At 33.1% G+C, this 19,588-nt stretch overlaps 4 protein-coding genes across 6 annotated transcripts; all 4 read right to left on the reverse strand.

The window, feature by feature from the left end:
* Positions 1-345: 345 nt before the first annotated feature.
* Positions 346-1,911, reverse strand: LOC114372667 (zinc finger protein 7-like). Its single transcript, XM_028330350.1, has one exon. It carries the CDS (start codon positions 1,376-1,378, stop codon positions 812-814), a length of 567 nt encoding a protein of 188 aa, XP_028186151.1. The 5' UTR covers positions 1,379-1,911; the 3' UTR covers positions 346-811.
* A 3,011-nt stretch (positions 1,912-4,922) lies between these two features.
* On the reverse strand, positions 4,923-7,451 carry LOC114369895. 3 transcript variants are annotated; one of them, XM_028327167.1, is made up of 4 exons: positions 7,194-7,451; positions 6,792-6,898; positions 6,405-6,474; positions 4,923-5,246 (listed from the first exon to the last, which is right to left on the reverse strand). In XM_028327167.1, exons 1-3 carry the CDS (start codon positions 7,349-7,351, stop codon positions 6,452-6,454), a joined length of 288 nt encoding a protein of 95 aa, XP_028182968.1. In that variant the 5' UTR covers positions 7,352-7,451; the 3' UTR covers positions 4,923-5,246; positions 6,405-6,451. The 3 variants fall into 3 exon arrangements, with proteins under 3 accessions (XP_028182968.1, XP_028182969.1, XP_028182970.1); XM_028327168.1 differs by lacking the exon at positions 6,405-6,474 and adding an exon at positions 5,829-5,846 and having other exon boundaries at positions 7,194-7,450; XM_028327169.1 differs by lacking the exon at positions 6,405-6,474 and having other exon boundaries at positions 7,194-7,450.
* A 546-nt stretch (positions 7,452-7,997) lies between these two features.
* Positions 7,998-10,708, reverse strand: LOC114371976 (alpha-L-fucosidase 2-like). Its single transcript, XM_028329336.1, has 5 exons — positions 10,389-10,708; positions 9,820-9,965; positions 9,237-9,494; positions 8,907-9,040; positions 7,998-8,446 (listed from the first exon to the last, which is right to left on the reverse strand). Exons 1-3 carry the CDS (start codon positions 10,678-10,680, stop codon positions 9,381-9,383), a joined length of 552 nt encoding a protein of 183 aa, XP_028185137.1. The 5' UTR covers positions 10,681-10,708; the 3' UTR covers positions 7,998-8,446; positions 8,907-9,040; positions 9,237-9,380.
* Positions 10,709-12,759: 2,051 nt separating this feature from the next.
* LOC114371975 (alpha-L-fucosidase 2-like) lies at positions 12,760-19,191 on the reverse strand. Its single transcript, XM_028329335.1, has 10 exons — positions 18,828-19,191; positions 17,863-18,008; positions 16,641-17,542; positions 16,317-16,449; positions 15,993-16,151; positions 15,120-15,344; positions 14,934-15,035; positions 14,638-14,773; positions 13,963-14,158; positions 12,760-13,415 (listed from the first exon to the last, which is right to left on the reverse strand). The coding sequence occupies exons 1-10, from the start codon at positions 19,141-19,143 to the stop codon at positions 13,097-13,099; spliced, it is 2,634 nt and encodes an 877-aa protein (XP_028185136.1). The 5' UTR covers positions 19,144-19,191; the 3' UTR covers positions 12,760-13,096.
* Between the last annotated feature and the right edge of the window lie 397 nt (positions 19,192-19,588).

Raw genomic sequence — 19,588 nt, forward strand, 5'->3', positions numbered from 1 at the left:
TCCGGGTTGTCTTTGTATGAGTCGTGAATTTTGTTCAAGAATCGCTATTTTAAAGCAAGTGAAGTGTTTCTAGCAGATGCCACTTTCTATCCAATTATATTATTATTTCGAAGAAAAGCATATCTCCTACCCTAATATTGGCAAAAACTTAAGCGTATTTTGACCAGAGTCACTTCCAAGATCTGTATCGTCAGCACAGCTATGATCTGTGAACGCCAGTTAATTTTGAAGTTTAAATAGAAATCATAGTGACTTCAGCGGACTGTAATAAATCAGAACTTTTCTCCGTACATGGACATTAGTAGCATAGCATCAATTGTCATACTGGAAAGTTTCATTCGTATGTTGTCTTTAATTAAAATCTAGTATTAGAATTGAGGCTTTACACATGTTGGAAGCATTCCATCTTGAACGTACCTAGCATCCACAAATTGTTTTCTGTAGTCCTTGCTCTTAACTTTTTTAATCTTCTGTCAATCGAATAAGATGTTCTAAAGTACATGCAGGAAGAAAATCAGGACTTTAATGTCGAAAAGCTAAATCTCCCCAAGTCAGTAACATTGTCAAGTGAGCACTGCATATCAGGAGTTATATCAAACTTGAAGGAACTAAAATAGATAGCCAGGGAGTTATAACTTGGGTTTTCTGGTGCTAAACATGTAGTCATATAGACAATGAAAAACAAAAATCTCCTACCATTTACTATGCAGTAGCAGCAGCATCTGAGTTATTGACTCTCCCAGGTCACTAACGAACAAGCTCTTTTGGCTAAAAAGGAGGATAAGGCTCCAAGCTGAGACCAAACCTCTTGTCAGAGTCTGAGGTCTAAATCAAGCTTGAGTGGCTCCTGTGGTGACTGTGGCTGTTTTGGAACCAAGCGAAAGCTGCCTGGCCACACCATATCCGCTTGATCCTCGGTCCAGAAAGGTGTCCATGCCATCCCAATCCTTGCATATGCATCATGAAAGCTCGGTGCCACCATGATACCATCTCTGCATGGCTTGTGCACAAGTGAGTGTGGCTGAACACCAAGTGATCGACACATAGTTAGTGTGTTCATGGAGAATCCCATTATTGCCATCGACCTCTGAGATTGGTATCTTCTGGCAGCACCCCTTTCCCTCTTGTGAGCGTTCTGATGGCCTCCTAGTGCCTGTGAGCTAAAGAACTTCCTCATGCAGAAGTTGCATGAAAAAACTTTGGCAGTGGCTGGTGGTACAGCTGTTGAGAGTAAAGTAGTAGTTCCACCTATGCTCAGGTTCAACCACTCTTTGGAGTTGTCATCTTCGCTTCCATGATTGTCCTTGTCTCCGTTCATCATTTCACTTTGTTGTTCTTTGCTTGCTGTAAGAGTCGTTTCATCTTCTGTGATCATCATTTTCTCCCCTAAGTTCTCTTCTGAGTTCCGGTGATCAAGGGAAGTTGCATATATGTAAAAAGGCTCATTGGAATCCTTTTAAGGTTAGATCAAAAGCAGAAAAAATAACAAATGGACAAGGGCATCAAAGTGTAATGGAAGTGAGATGGGATGTTTTTTTATTTTTTTGTCATCCTAATCAGTAACCCCACCTGTTGATGCTTGGTTCTGTAGGGAACAATGCTTATGTCATCTTCACTGTTGCACCCCTTCAAGCTTAGGATTCCCCACTATCTTCTTTTATCCTTTTTTTTTCCTCTTTTCTCCTTGCAAAGTTCTATCTATCCTTTTCTGGCTAACTTAGGAATAGCTATAGAAAAATATAAGGCTGACAATGCTAAATCATTCCATCCCTTGTCAAAATCAAATCTCTCATTTTAGTTGAACTGCCTGCCATGTGTATGCTCCTCACACCATCATGTAACAAATCTATGTGCTATACTTTTTTTTCCTTGAGTAGGATAGATATCAGATATGATGGGTTTCCAAGATGGAGTCTTGATGTTTATCTACTTTGGTCACTCACTGCTATTGCTATATTAATTGATTTGTTTATTTCCCACCTTTTTATATTCCCATTGACAGTGAAAGTAGGATCTGACTTCTGAGTTTAAGCATATGTAAGGTGGGGTTGGGCTGGCTTTACATTGCTTTTTGATTTGATGTTTTGTGGGTTCTTATTTCCAATAATGGTTGTAAAAAGTTGGAAACAAGATAGCATGGTCCATAGCTATTTCAGTAACAGTTTTCTCTGTGGATCCAGGGCATCTATGTGGGTGTTTTCTTGTTGGGGCTTTTTGGTGTTCCTCTCCTAACTTTGTAGTTGGAGTGTGTATAATATGTGCAGAGGAAGAAATGCATCAAGGGTCCAGTTGCACTTGCCCTTAGTTTATCTTTTTTCAATGGTCCCATCATACAAAGCCACTTGTTTGTACTTGGTCACTCTTTCCCTCATTAAACTGAGTCATAATGGGAAATTTCCACCGTTTCACTGTTATGTCCACAGTCCTCACACTTTCTCTCTGAAACAGACCATAGAAAAAGACACATCACCAACCAATCACAGCTCAGCTTTGTGGAGTGTATGTAGATTGAAGATAGAAAGTGCTTGGTCCTTGGTCGTGCATTGCATGACACCGAATTCAAGGAACAGTGTCATGGTTTCTGTCTCATAGCCACTTTTGAGAACAACTAAGGGGAGCAAAAGATATTTCTAGATTCTGTTTTCTGCTACAGATATTTCTAGTTTTTTACATATGTATAATTTCTATCTTCTGATTTTCAGTTGGATAATTATTTAGAGAGATAAACAAGAATGAGTACAACTTATATTGATTAAACAAGATTAGTTTGTGAAATAATCTAGGTCCAACAAGATCTAAGTACAAATTACTGTATAAAGAAAAAAGATGGGATAGATGTGTCTGCATAATCCTCCAAGGAATAGATAAGGGTAAAATGAAAGCCGTTAACAACTAAACAAGTGCTTTTTTTTTGTCTGCAGTAATCATGATGTGATCAAAGAACACACCACTTTTTCGTCACAATCTCTATGGAATAGTTACCCTAAATGCTGGAAGATCGAATCAAACAGAACGGCATATTCTTCCAGGCTAGCTGCATTAGGCAAAATTGGGGAATGTTGCTGTTCCACTCTCGTTCAGATAATCATATCAAATTTGAGGGTTAAATTCGAGCTAAATCATATCATATATTATGTTTTACAATTTTTTAAGATTTTAATTTAGAGAAAAAAGATTATATAACAAGCATTCTAAAAGTCATCCAATTACAATTTATTACAATCCATCATGTATAATAATTATATTGATTTTTAAAATAATTATCTTAAAATAATTCAAATAATTATACCGTCAGTACATACACATTAAACTCTTTGATTAAAATATACCTTCATTATAAATAATAATAATAGTAATAATAATTAAAGTATACCTTCACTTTGTTATTATTTAATAATAGATAGTCTTATATGATAATATTGTTAATTTTGTAATTCTTATTTTAAAAATTATATGTAAAATGGTTTTTAATAAGTTGTAGCAAAAACATTTATCACCGCTAAAAACACAAAAAATATTTATATTAATAATGTATGAAAAGTAAATAAAATAAAATTCAAAAAATATTTTTAATCCGTATACTTTCATTCAATTTAGTTTTTGTATTTTATAAAAGAAATGTTTGTAGTCTGTTCCCATAGATAATGTTGACGTTATTTCCTACCTAACAAAAAGATTATATTGTTTATTTACATTGCAAATTCATGGAAGCAACATTCAAGAAGCAAACAAAATCATAAAAAGACGCAAAAATAAATCTACAACAATTATTGAAGAATAGTAATAAAAATAGAACCCTTAAAAGTTTCTGTATAATTTGTTTAGGGAAACATATTAATAACTTTTTTAAAAAAAAAAAATTCACTTCATTTTAATCAATTAACATAAAAGTTAACCCATTTGTGAGAATCTTATGATAAGAGACTAAAAACAATTTTTTTTTATAAAATACAAAAACAAAATTAAATTATATGAAATTTTGAAAACTAAAAATAAGATTTCACAAAAAGGAACCAAAAACATATTTTTTTTTCTAAACTTCAACATAAAAAAGAATTGTGTAAACAAGGAGGCTAAATTTTACTTTGGAAAATTTTTACTTTTTGCTACATATCGAAAACCTTTCAGAGCTTAAAAACAAGAGAAAGATCATAAAGAAAACAGGAGAAAAATGTTATCCAGAAACGTAGGATGAAGCATCGTGCTATGGTAGGTACAATGAAAGCTAGAACACAATTTATAGAAAAAAAAACTAAATTTTGAAACAAAACTATTTTCACAAAACAATTCCTTCTTAGGATAACACCTCTTTATATAAGAGTTGAAGGAGAAAAACACATTATATTGCAAATAGAATAAAATTTGATAATAATAGCATAATAAATTTTAAAAAGACTAGTATTGCAAATAGAACTATTTTATGCTAAATTTATACTTGTTTAATGTTAATGTTCTATAAAATAAAGTTTTCAAAAGAAAAATTAGGTGCTAAAGTTTAATTGGCATTTGGCATTAAAATCAATGGACACACATAATGATGTGATACAACCCCTTTAAAAAAATTATATAAATTAAAAATTTTCAATGATGTGAAGTACCATTGATTAATCTCCATTATCATAACTTTAAATTTGTTTATAATTTGGTAGAAGTTATAATATAATGATAATGACAATATTACTAAGACTGTTTGATAAAGATGAAAGAGAATGAAAAGTGAGTAAAATGAATAATAAAATTTTGTGAAACTCACATTTTTTTTCTCTCTACTTTCATCTCTTTTCACTTTCATTTTTTTTTCCTCTACCAAACATCCACTAAAAGACAGAAATTGACGTATAAGATTAATAGTAAAGTTTTTAATTTATATTTTTAATAAAGGTTAAAAGTTATTTAAAAAAAGTTAAAAAGACACTCAATCGTGGACTAATTTAGTGCATTAGTTGACAAGTGATCGATCCACAAATTATTTCAAAATACATGAAAGATAGGCGACAAATGTACAGAATTTAACCAAAAACCAGATACAAGAATAATCAAGAACTAATCCTGAATGCTGTTTCAATTTGGAAAGAAATAAGAGGTTTTCTCTGGAGTAAGAAATAGAACAAATTAAAAATAGCATAACAGATGAGCCTCATTCAAGAATCCTACAACCGTTACTTCGCAGATAACACTATTCATAAATTATTGGTCACCAGTATCATCAAAGGCAACTATGCAAATCCAACAGTTTCCTCACGTACCTGCAACAGCAAAGGAAATCACAGCAGCATAAGCATGAGACATTACATGGCATTTTAAGATTTTAGACAACATTGCTACACTTTACACTCTTCATCAGATCAATTGCTCACGAGTTTACATTACGCATAATGTATACTTTTCACAAACTATATGTCCTCATGCGCATGCATTGCATCTGTTACATTGAAAATGGAAAACACCAAAGTAACAGGAATTTCCAAATAGGGTCGAGTGGTCATAATGTACAACCATACCCAGCAAATACTTGTTTGACTAAGAATGTCACTTCTAAAAGCAGAAATCAATGTTGATTTTCTTTTGGTGATAAAATACTTATAGAAGATTTAACATAAAAAGGAATAGGGAAAGGCTGTAATCATCCTTCACATAAAAGGACAAACTGTAGTTTTTGACTACCATGCCTAGCTGCCTGAGGCTTTCAAAGTGTCTTCGTAGGAAGAATTACAAGGCAGCAACTTTGCCATAAAAATCTCACATCTTTCAAAGCAAAGGATTTGGAGTTGGGTCAAGGAGATAATTTAAGTTTAACCATGATAATCAATGGGAATTTAGAACCTCACCTCAGGAATCAGGATCACCTGTGAAAGGAATGTAGTTTACTCATTAGTAGTACTAGAAAACTGATGAAAGGACTGTACATACAGCCCTTTCAAGGATGACTCTGGCATGGATTTTATTTCAGGTAAACTAAGCAAATGGATGCATGGAAGAAAAGGCTCAAATTGTTCCATTCAAGTTAGTTTTTGTAGGAAGCCTCTGAAAAACTTGTTGGGAACCATAAAATATTTTATATTTAGGTGACAGCATTTTCAGAGTGATGTAGAAACTTAAAAACCTAAAAGTTAAATACAGTTACAAAAAAAAAATAAAGAAAAGACAGCAAAAGCAAAATAAGCAAGGATACAATAACTGCCCAAAGCATAGATTTTCCAATGCTAAAGTTAATAATAAAGTATCACATTAAATGGACTGACAAAATGTATGCCCAAGGGGGGAAAAAGAACACTCAATGTCCAGGAAATCTGACTACTGTTTCAGTTCATCTCCAAGAATAACCAATTACATACTTATGTATGGTTTAACTGAACATTATTGAATTTATAATTTTGAACAAAGGAAAAAAAAAGGGAACCTACTATGCAGCATTCTTCTCTCGCCATTGGATGATCGATGTCCTTGCGCATCACCCATCTTTTCCATTCATCCCTATAAATTTGAATCTTAATACCTTCTTATGAACCAAGCTAGACAAACTCACAAATCCTACCCATCTCATCATCTCTTCACATTACCTAATTTTAAGTTCTATCATGCCTAGAATTTAAGATTTTCTATAATCCAGAAGTATTTGTGTGGTAATTTTATTAAAACTCGTTTTTTTTTGGGGGGTGGGGCATTGAAATGAAAATGGTTAAAAACAAGGATAAACCATTTGAAGAACATTTTTACATGCGTCCTAGAACCAAACCAGCAAGACTCACAAAGAGACTATTAGCGATCTTGACAAGAACGACGGAAGGTACCATGGGACAGTTCGCAGCAAGCACGCGCACTGACAGCAACGTGTGACGTCATGCAAGTTATAGTCAGCGGCAAAAGCGATTGTATGCACCCCAATTGCCCCAAATTCCTGTTAAAAAAAAATACACATTTTCAATATAAGCACTACATGGGAAGATATAAGGTTGGTTGGTTAAGAAAGAAAGAAAGGAGGGAAATGTCGCGGGTTCTAGTAACAAAAAACTAACAAACTGAAAATTAACCTTTGCCGACAAAAATAAATAAAAATTAAGCACTACATCTACAAGAAAACTACAAAATGGGTTCCAAATCACAAGAATTAAAACGACGAATGATTGGAAATTCCTTTTGAAACGATTTCGATTTCGTTGTCGTTAATTAAGAAAAAGGCAGTGAAACGGCACCTGGAAGCAGGCATGGAAAAGCGGCGGGACTGGACGCGAGGAGCGGCGAGTGGCGGCGGACGGAGGCGGGGAAGGGGTGACGACGGAGCCGCCTGTCGAAGTGAGGCCCTAGCGGTGGACATTAAGGAGCGCGACAGAGAAGCCGAACGAAAAGCCATTTGTGAGAGATGAGAAACGAAGTTTTAGGGCTTTGCGAGGGTTTAGTGGTGGTGGCTGGTAGCACTGAGAGACTGAGACTCAGCATAGGTTTTACTTAGGATATATGATGGAACACATACAACGATGTCGTTTCAGTTTAATTTCAATTTTTAACCTTGTCTGTACTTTTCTTTTTCCTTTTTCTAATTTTTTAGGATGATTAAATTCATAAATTTATTTTCCATGTAGTTAATGTAATGCTTATTAATCTGATTCTTTTAATATTTTCAATGATAAATGTATAAAATTTTAAATAATAATAATAGTAAGCATTTAAATTAAAGACATGCGATATCAATATAAAAGCTTTTATACTATCAATAGAAAAATCTTTAATGTAATTTTTAAATTATTATAATTATTAATAAATCGATTATATATAATGATTTATAACAGTATAAACATATTATCAGTGTATATTATTTATCTATATTAAAAAAGGAATTTGTTAATTTTTAAACGAAAAAGAAGTAATATTCACGAAAGAAGAGTTTAAACAAAAAAAATATTATATATTTTTAAAAAAATATCTTGGATTAGAAAATACAAGTATTCTTCAATCCATTTGCTCAGAAATTAATCTCGATATGTGATCATCACTCTTGGTTAAGACCACATTTCCTCTATAATGTAGTCTCATATGGGAATTCTGTTTTTCTTTCCAAAGCCCAAATTCAAGTGGATAACAATGATATCAGATAATATGTACAAATGTTTAAAATCAGAAAAAGAAAAAAGAAAATCTTGCACGAGTACAATGATATCAGATAACAATGAAATTCAAGGAAACAAAAGTTGAAGCCTTAACATGACGTATATAGAAATTGAAATTCTACCAAGATTTTCATGATAGCTTAACTTGTTTCTGCAAAAGCAAAACTGGAAAGGGGAATGTGCTGTGAACAGGTTGTTGTAAAGTCCTCCTTCGAAACCAAATCCACGATCAGGCTCCATCAAGACAATCAAGTGTTTTATCATGCGATGCGTGCTCACTATTGTGAACTTGTGCCCACAGTGAAGCTTTTCAAGTTGTTGACCACCTGGACCATCATCTCCTGTAATACAGTGCAAAAGAATGCTAACTACTATTGAATTGTATTATTTATTTTTATCACTCATTACTCAAGATGAAAAAGATTATAGATTTATGTCATGTCGTGGTATATACAAGGTTAAATATAAACACAGAAATCCCTGATTTGATAAAAGTATACATAATTATCTATTAAACTAACTAAAGGCTTTTAAGACATCACATAGTCTATCTATTTCTAATGTACTCTCAGGTCTCAACACACAAAATCACTTCAGCTATTCATAAGCAACAAACACATGGTACCTATTTTATACTAGTGTGTTCCAATGAGATATTTATAATTAGATATGGTTGTTCCAGTTAATCTAAGAATATGAAATTTCTACACGATAAACAAGAGCGTAGTGCCATACATATTGCAAGAAAAAACAACTATTATCTCTGAAAAGAGTTTAGCTCTTAAAGTTCTCATAAAAGACCTCTTTTAATTAGACTAACTTCCACAGCTTTAGAGGTCTGGAGTTTTCTCGACACTAATTGTGTGTCCTGGAAACAATCCAAACAGATGTGAAACATGTCGATGATGTACAACTGGGTCCTTAAAATCTGCTGCCTGCAAAATAAGTAAGGTGTGTTATAGATAACTTGGAATTGCTAGCCTACAGTAGAACTTGCTAGTTGCAAATCAGAACAAGATATCAGAGGACAAAAATTAGCCAAATGGACATTAAAGTGATGGAAGGAAGTAATACATATATCAAACATAATTGCATACCCATTCTATAATGGAACCATCTCTAGCAACTTACCCTTGAATCATGATGCATTTTGCCATCAAAATGCACTGTAAATGATAATGACCCAGGCTTGGTTGCAGATAACCTTGTCACTATCACTTGGTCCGGATTAGAAGCAAAATGTTCTCTGGTAAATTCTACATCGCCCAGAGTATTTTATTTTTGCTGTTGCAGTATCCAAATCCAGCTCCCTATAATATGACTCTTTTGAATAATTAAGATGGGGGAATCAGGAAACTCTAACTTGATATCACCGAGAAGTTGGTATACCTTCATATCAAGAAATAACAGTTAAGATTAATTTAGGAATGAGTGCCAACATTGTATAAAGCTTCCTTAACTCATGCGTCAACTCCATAATCCAAAGGAACACCAACAAGCACACGTTTAAAAGGGGAAGGGGAGGGACCATGAATAAGAATACTAGTTGAATAAAGTCATGTGATTGGTATTGTAGAAAATACCACCTACTCAGATTCCTCTGTTCACATATCATATTGCGGGGTTGTCAACCCCTAACATCAGTCTAATAAATAGCATAATTCCTCAAAACTTAGAACAAAGATGGTTATATTAATTGTGATATAATACATACATCAGAAGGATCTACTGACAACTTGGCAGCTGCTGCCGTAGCTTCAGAGAATTTTCCATCATCAACCAGCTTTCTGACTTCAGCCAGTGCTTGTGGAGCACTTTTGTTGCTGTAGTCTCCAGGAATCCCAGTCCAAAGTGTGTCCTCTACGAAACAAATTTTTATCTTCACATTAGCAAGCTTCATGAAAGATAAAGACATTATTAATCACAAATTCAATGAATTCTAAGAATACACCCTTTTTTTAATATGCAAATATTAGTTTGTTATAATGTTAGTTTTATTGGAAGAAGGGTTGGAACCCGTGACTTTTTTCCTCTTCTTTTCTCAAATTCTCTCTTAATCATCCAACCCACTTCCTTTAAGATTACACCCTTATACAGATTTAGTGATAAAGGGTATAAAATAAAATGCGCGCTAAAACGTAAAAAAGGGGAATAAAACATATATTATATTTCTATTTATTAATAACATTTAACACTGTGTAATCAGTAGCATATGACAACAACATCACTTTCATTAGCATTTGGAAAAAAGTAACAGCAACTAAACAGAAAGTATTTGAATACCATTGAGCTGGAGAGCTTCTGAGGGTACGGCACCCCAAACCATGGCACCAAGACGGCCATTGCCGATGGGGATGGCATCGGTCCAGTGAGTTGCAGGTTCAGCAAAAGTAACCTTCAAGGGCCTTGGAGGAGGATCATCATCTTCTGCATTTGTTAAACTTGGTTTCCACCAGTTCTTCTGTGGGGTGTTGCGCACCATAACCCGTTCACAATCTTGCACTGCCCAAGATAAACGATAATGAGCATGAGACGACAAAGTAAAGAAGAAGTCGGTGGAGTAGGAGAAGCTCATAACTGTGCTTGTTAGCTGTTGGCATCTCTGCATGCAACTTGTTTAGAGTTTCTACATACAATACAACATTTTATAGGACAAATTATGTGTTTCGATTATTTTTAGAAGAAAAAAAATTAAATTACTTTCTTCATATGAGTTTAAAAAAAATTCATTAACTAACTTTAGTTTAAAAAATATCATTTTTTTTCTTTCCTTATAAGTTTTTCTAAATAAGCTACTTATTCACTCTTCTTTCTCACTAGTTTAGGCTGTATTTGGTTTAGAATGAAGGAATACACAGGAAGGAGATATAAAAAAATTATTAAAAAATAGAGAAATAGAATATAAATAAAATGATAAATTATGTTGTTTGATTTAAGAGAAATAGGTAAGAAATATTTTTTTTTCCTAAAAATCATTATTTCCCTAAAAACCAAAGAAAATCAGTGTATTTGTAAAAAGAAATTTGTCCGAACAATCAGCTCGCAACTTTTTTCTTCATTCAGTTAATTATCTAACTCATCTTATATTTTTACCACGTCTCTTGTTTATTACACTAACTTCTTAATTATTTAAAAAATATTAGATTGTATGTTAATATTAAAAAAACAAAAAATCTCATAAATAGATTATGTAATACATTTTTTTTATAGTTTATAAATTTCTTAACCGATTTACACAGCTAGAAGATGTTATTTGAGATTAATAGTAAAGACTAAACTAAATTTTTATAGATATATAGAGACTGAAATTCATAATTTTCTAGTAAGAACTAAAACTTAAAATGAAAACGATTAAAAAATCGTCAATTGAATAATTTTATATATTTTATAATATTTATATTTTTTCTCTAATGTAATATTATTTTTATTAATTTAAGTAACTCAAATATTTTTTTTAAAATTCTATAATTTGATACTAAAAAGTATTTTTTTCGGCAATCTATTAATTTTTTAATTGCTTTGTTTCTAATAATTTAGGAATTGTTACCTGAGTTGCTAATATGACATAAAATGAGAACGCATCTCATTGAAACTGGCTGTGAATGAACATGAAGTAACAGAGAGCCAGAGATTGCTTTCAATTCGACACGCATTTGCAGGTCCACATAAAAGGACAAACTTAACTGCCTGAGGCTTTCAAATTGTCTTAATAGGAAGATTCTCAAGGTAGCAACTTGTTTAGCATAAAAATCTCACATCTTTCAGCAAAGGATTTGGAGTTGGGTCGAGGAGATCAGTTAAGTTTAACCACAATAATCAAAGGGAATTTAGAAGTGAAAGGAATGTTGTTTACTCATTAATAGTATTAGAACACTGATGAAAGGAGTGTACATACATATAGCCCTTTCAAGGATGACTCTGGCATGGATTTTATTTATGGTAAACTTAGTGGTGTTTGTTTTATCATCCTGCAAAATACAGCCGGAAAAAATAATATTACATTTGTTACCAATTAATAAAATAATTAATTTAGGATATATTTTTTATCCTTCTAATACAATTTATTTAAAACTTCCAAGGATATATCATAATTCAAATCCTGAATTATTTGATTAATTGATTAAGAGATACAAGTTATTATCATTTATACTAACTATTATACCATTTAAAAATTTTGAATTTATACTAACTATTATACCATTTAAAAATTTTGAATACAATTTGTTTGTCATATGTTTACCTTATAATAAGAAAAATTTGTATAAAAAAAAATCTTTATAACATAAAATGAATATTTTAATAATTATAATATAAATTCACAATAAAAATTAATTTAACCAAACTTAATTATCTTCGAGAATAAACAATTATTCTCAACTAATTTTATAGTTAACTTATTTCCAAGAATAATATTTCTGAAACTAAAAAATTATCGTGAAACAAATACCCCTAAGCAAATTTATGCATGGAAGAAAAGCTCAAATTATTCCATTCAAGTGATTTTTTTGTAGGAAGCCTTGTTGGGAACCATAAAATATTTTATATTTAGGTACTAGCATTTCAAGAGTGATGTAGAGAGTGAAAACGTAAAAGTTAAATACAGTTACAAAAAAAAAAAAGCCAGCAAAAGCAAAATAAGCAGGGATACAATAACTGCGCAAAGCATAGATTTTTCAATGCTAAAATTAATAATAAAGTATCACATTCAACATCTGTGTGATCCATTTGTATGAAGTTAAATAATAAATGACAATAATATTACACGGGTTTTACACCACAAAACTTAAAACAAATGCATCAACTGAAAAAGTTCTCCCTTAAATTAGTAAATTACATCCTCCGTGGCTATAAATGTGACTCTGGAAGAATTAACTTAGGAATCAAGATAAATGTATCTTGAACCACCAAACTACATCCAACATTGAACCCTAATACCCTATGACAAATTGCAAAAAGCAATTGATGTTCCTCAGAAGATTTATAGAAAAGATTCAAGGATTCACTTCGTTAAGGGAGTATGCCTTCACACACTTCAGAAGGTTATTATATGAGTAAACTCTGCCGGGCGATAAACTTGTTAAGACCACATTTCCTCTATAATGTAGTCTAAGTTGGGAATTCTGGTTTTCTGTCCAAAGGCCAAATTCAAGCAGATCTCCTTCTTTCCAGCAAATATTGACTGTCACCCCACCACGAGCTTTTAATCCTTTCACACAACCATTCGCCCATTTGTCGCGTGGCAATGCAGGAAGCAAGTAGAGGTCCTTCGTTGTGCTTTGAACAAGCATTTCTGCAATTGCTCCAGAAAAACTGACACCAAACAAATGCTTTTTCTCAGCCAAGCTAACTCAGAATTATTAGCATGTCACCAATGCTAAAGCAACAATTTCATCACAGGCTAGGTTTCTATTTCTGCATATAACTTCCAAACATGTGGGTGAACTAAAGAAAAATACTATGATGTCAAAGGTCCAATTAAATTTTTTGAATGTAATGGATTTCTCCACACTTAAGAACCAAAGTTTGGAGTTATAATGTGGATAAGATGCAATAGATTAAACAAGATATGATAATTGCACAAATTATTAAAATCACAAAAAAGAAAAATTCTTGCATGAGTGCAATGATTTATCAGATAACAATGAAATTAATGAAACAAAAGTTGAAGCCTTAACATAATGTATAGATGTTGAAATTCTACCAGGAGTTTCATGATATTTAAGCTTAACTGTTTTTGCAACAGCAAAACTACACCCTCCTTCCTCAGAAATGAGAATAAATGTACTTCAGCTCAAGCTTTTAAATGATGAAATTGACAAGATACACCGATACTACAGTTCATAAAGATGGGCCTTACCCAAAGTTTGCATCAATCTGAAAAGGGGGATGTGCTGTGAACAGGTTGCTGTAAAGTCCACCTTCAAAATCCCTTTCATGATCAGGCTCCACCAAGACAATCAAGTGTTTTATCATGCGATATGCGTGCTCACTATTGTGAAGATGTGCCCACAGTGAAGCTTTCCAAGTTGTTGACCACCCTGGACCATCATCTCCTGTAATGCAGTGCAAGAATGTTAACTAAATTGTATTATTCATTTTTAGTATTGAAGATGAAAAAGAAAGCAGATTTATGCCATGCTGTCATATATGCAAGGTTAAACATAAACATAGTAATTCCTGATTTGATAAAGGGATGGGATACATAATTCCTGGAGTACCATTATAATTGTCTACTAAACTAACTAGAGGCTTTTAAGACAACACATAATCTATCTATTTCGAATGTACTCTCAAGTCTCAACACACAAAATCAATTCAGCTATTCATAAGCAACAAACACATGGTACCATTAGACAGTATTTTATACTAGTGCCTTCCAATGAGATACTAATAAGTAGATATGGCTGTTCCAGATCATCTAAGTTTATGAAATTTCTACATAATAAATAAGAGCCGTAGTGTCATACATATTACAAGAAAAAACAACTATATCTCTTAAAAGAGTTTAGCTCTTAAAGTTCTCATAAAAGACCTCTTTTAATTAGACTAACTTCCACAGCTTTACAGAGGTCTGGAGTTTTCTCAACACTAATTGTATGTCCTGGAAACAGTCCAAAAAGGTGTGAAACATGTCGATGATGTACATCTGGGTCCACAAAATCTTCTGCCTGCCAAATGAGTAAGGTGTTATAGTTAACTTGGAATTGCTAGCCTACAGTAGAACTAGGTCGTTCCAAATCAGAACAAGATATCAGATGACAAAAACAGACCAAATGGACATTGAAGTGATGGAAGGAAGGAATACAAATATCAAACATAATTGCATACCCATTCCATAATGGAACCATCTCTAGCAACTTTTGTCGGAGGAAGTTTAGACTGATACTTGGTGACTCTTTTGATAATAGTATCATTATGCCTTCCCAAAACCTGGTTTTGAGAAATTTAGTGACCAATACAAAATTATGATAATATGAAACTAGTATTGGTTTGAGAATTAAGATCATTTTTCACCTCAGCAGCAGAAATGATCATAGAGAAAACTTCTTTTATGATTGAAATGTCCATGGTTGATGAGTAGCTCACACTAGCAGTTTTTCCGTCTGGTGCAGTGAACATGTGCTCTGGTGAAGTGGATGGGTTGGTTTCCAATAATCCACCACGGCCTTCAATCAACCAATCCAACAAAAATGTTGTACATCCTTCCAACAAAGGATAAGCTTTATTCTTAAGAAAATCCTAATATAAAAGAAAATTCAACCATTACTAACATAGTATTTACAAATAAAAATATAGATATATATGCCATGATACAATATCATATTTTTCATCCCTAGGAAGACATATCTAACAACTAGTCTATATTTATAACCTCAAAGGTTCGTTTGTAACAATGGCAGTAAATAAGTTGCATCCTTAAAGGAAACTCCAAATCTATAATTACATTTTCTGGTTGTGGTTTCAAAGTCCATTTGAACCTTATAATACTTATACAGCATGTTGCTCCCTGGAATTATTAATCATCATAGCTGAACAAGGCATTGTATGGATTAGTATCAAATTTTGAAATCTTATTGTGTACATAAAACAAAAAAATGAAAAATAGATCAACTACTTATATAGAACCCTATTACAACATGAAGATGAATAACATCTTTCAATATTTCAGGTCCAACATATAGTTATGCCATGAAAATAGAAGCAGATTAGTTAGGCATGCATGAAAGGAAACTCTACAAAGTATGGCAGTCCATCATCAAAATGTTCAATAACTAGAGGAAACCTAAAATTGTTGAATCTCGCTAAACAGCTCTTTTCACAAGATCAGTTTTGAGTCAATACTGTTGAATCAAGGGTTAGATAATTTACTCAAAAACCAGAACTTACTTTGTCCATTGTATAAATATAATGCTCCCATAAATGTGTACAAAGCCAAGCTCCACCCATTGGCCATAAAGCCCAAACAGCCTCACCTCGATCTGGTGATGTTTTACCCCATATGTCAGAAACTTGATGTGCAACCCAACCATTTGCTTCATAGTTCACCTGTATGCAAGATCAAAGGAAAATATGGATAGAACATATAAAATTCATGACACATTGAGCAAATGGTAATATGCTAGACTATATTTTCTTTTGCTTTTTTGCTTTGCTACAAAGTTATTGATAGCTTACAAGCATATGAAAGAAAGAGGGAAAAGTACAAAATACCTTTGCAGTTTTTTTACCAATGACTGACAAAGAGGAAATGAAATCAAATAAGGGCTCTTGACACTCGTGTAGGTTGCAAGCAAGGGATGGCCAATAATTCATTTGAAGATTAATGTTCAAGTGAGGAGCACCACTGGATGACATAAAAAAAAGACAAATTACAAACTCAAGAATTCTTCATGAAGTTACTTCTAGATATATATTTAATTCTCCATATCCATTTGACAACTCTAAGCCACCTTATAACCTAGAAACTATAGCGTACAATTTTTTTATTTGTTATTTATTGCTAGAAGAGGGATGAAAAGAGAAGGGAAGACATACTCCCATGCAGGCTCAACATCTTTGTTCCAGATACCTTGTAGGTTTGCCACCTGGGTTCCAGGACGCGAACAAGAGATTAGAAGATATCGACCATATTGAAACAAAAGCTCCACAAAGGAAGGATCTTCATCAGTTTGAAAAGATTTGACTCTTGCTGAAGTTGGAATGGTATCATCACCTCTCTTCTGAGAGATGTTAGTTTGGGAGGAAACCAATTTTCTTCCCTCCAAAACAGATTTTCCTGAACCAGTCTTGGAGCTTTTAGAGAGTTGCAATGAGACACGGTGAAATAGATTTTGATAGTCAGCCAAGTGGCGTGCATAAAGATCATCATATGAAAATTTTTTCACAGACACCATTCTACTGAGGGACTCAGAAGCAGGATCCTTCTTAGAGTCTTCAGGCTTAGTAAATGGGCCATCAAAGGAAGAAGAAGCTGTCAAAAGCAAAATAGCCGAATCTGAACCTTCAACTCTTAGCTTCTTATCATCCAAAACATGTATAACCCCTTTATCTTTGCTAATCTGCATATCAAGAACTGCAGAAAACTGAATTCCCTGTGGATTGTCAATTGAATTCACTCTTGGTCGGATCCTACTGCCAGGACATCTCCCTTCAATTTTTATCTGATTTTGGCCACTTACCCTTGAATCGTGATGCATTTTGCTATCAAAATACACTGTAAATGATAATGACCCAGGCTTGCTTGCAGATAACCTTGTCACTATCACTTGGTCCGGATTAGAAGCAAAATGTTCTCTGGTAAATTCCACATCACCCACAGAGTATTTTATTTTTGCTGTTGCAGTATCCAAATCCAGCTCCCTATAATATGACTCTTTTGAATAATTAAGATGGGAATCATGAAACTCTAACTTGATATCACCGAGAAGTTGAAATACCTTCATATCAAGAAACAACAGTTAAGATTAGGAATGAATGCCAACATTGTATAAAGCTTCCTTAACTCATGCACCAACTCCATAATCAAAAGGAACACCAATAAGCACACATTTAAAAGGGGGAGGGGAGGGACCATGAATGAGAATACTAGTTGAATAAAATCAAGTGATTTGTATTATATAATAATAGCACCTACTCAGATTCCTCTGTTCATATATCATATTGCTGGGTTGTCAACCCCTAACATCAGCTAATAAATAGCATAATTCCTCAAAATTTGGAGCAAGGATGGTTATATTAATTGTGATATATTACATACATCAGAAGGTTCTCCAGACAACTTGACAGCTGCTGCCGTAGCTTCAGCGAATTTTCTATCATTAACCAGCTTTCTGACTTCAGCCAGTGCTTGTGGAGCACTTTTGTTGGTGTAGTCTCCAGGAATCCCAGTCCAAAGTGTGTCCTCTGCAAAACAAATTTAAATCTTCACATTAGCATGCTTCATGAGAGAGAAAGACACGGCTAATTGGTTTCGCTATGCATAACATAGTGCAGCATGACCATGTCTTTGACATCTGAATTATATAAATTTACAAATAGAAATGCCTACAGTATTGGAGCAGAAATTTCTCCCTAGTGCGCTGTTTGGATAAACTTTTCCATAAGCATTTATAGGAGTAGAAAAAGTGAATTAAGCTTATCTCATAAGCTAAAATTAGCTTATATATAAAGTTAAAATAAAGTTTTAAAGAAGTTAAATGAAAGAGTTTCTACAAATTAGTTTATACAAAAGCTAATAATCCACTTTTCTTCCTTATTTTCGTATCCTGGAAGTTCTTATTAAGAAGTTTATCCAAACAGGTCCCCCTTGATTCCAACAAAGATTGATAAGAACTTCAGAAAAACCATACCACAAAAACTAGCCATTCTAGATGCAGAGTCTAAGGCCTCATAAACCTCAACTACAATCCCATACTTCAAATTGGGACTCAAGTCCCAAACCATATTGGATCCTAACAAAGATCTTGAAGGAATTAAGGACAACACCTACATGTCCTGTGTTGTTCACATTACTAATCACAAACTCAATGAATTTAAAGAATACATCTTTATACAGTAAAACTTGATAAAGGGTAGAAAACAAAATAGGGAATAAAACATATAGTATATTTCTGTTTATTAATAACAATTAACATTGTGTAATCAGTAGCGTATGACAACAACATCACTTTCATTAGCATTTGGAAAAAAGTAACAGCAACTAAACAGAAAGTATTTGAATACCATTGAGCTGGAGAGCTTCTGAGGGTACGGCACCCCAAACCATGGCACCGAGACGGCCATTACCAATGGGGATGGCATCGGTCCAGTGAGTTGCAGGTTCAGCAAAAGTAACCTTCAAGGGCCTTGGAGGAGGATCATCATCTTCTGCATTTGTTAAACTTGGTTTCCACCAGTTCTTCTGTGGGGTGTTGCGCACCATAACCCGTTCACCATCTTGCACTGCCCAAGATAACGATAATGAGCATGAGACGACAAAGTAAAGCAGAAGTCGGTGGAGTAGGAGAAGCTCATAGCTGTGCCTGTTAGCTGTTGCCATCTCTCAATGCAACAACTCGTTAAGAGAGTTCCTACATACAACACATTATATAGGACCCATTATTTTATCTTCTCATTTACTTCTTCATCACTAATTTACTACCATAGCTCTTCGATATGAGAAATAATTATTTAATTTATTAATAAAAAGTATTTAGATGATATTAAAAATACACTTAAATTATTTATTTTTTTTCATAAATTTTAATTTTATTTTAAAATTATATATTAGATTAATAATTTAAAATATAATTATTTTAAAAATAATAATTAGAGTAATTTACTCTAAAAAAAAACTATAAATTCTATTTCATGTACAGTTTTTTTATGGTTTATAATTTTTTTAGCCGGTTTACATTGTACAAAAATGGTATTTGAGATTAACAATGAAGACTAAACTAAATTTATACTATAATAGTAGTAGAGAGACTAAAATTTATAATTTT

This window comes from Glycine soja, chromosome 10, assembly GCF_004193775.1.
Source record: "Glycine soja cultivar W05 chromosome 10, ASM419377v2, whole genome shotgun sequence".
NCBI lineage: Eukaryota > Viridiplantae > Streptophyta > Magnoliopsida > Fabales > Fabaceae > Glycine > Glycine soja.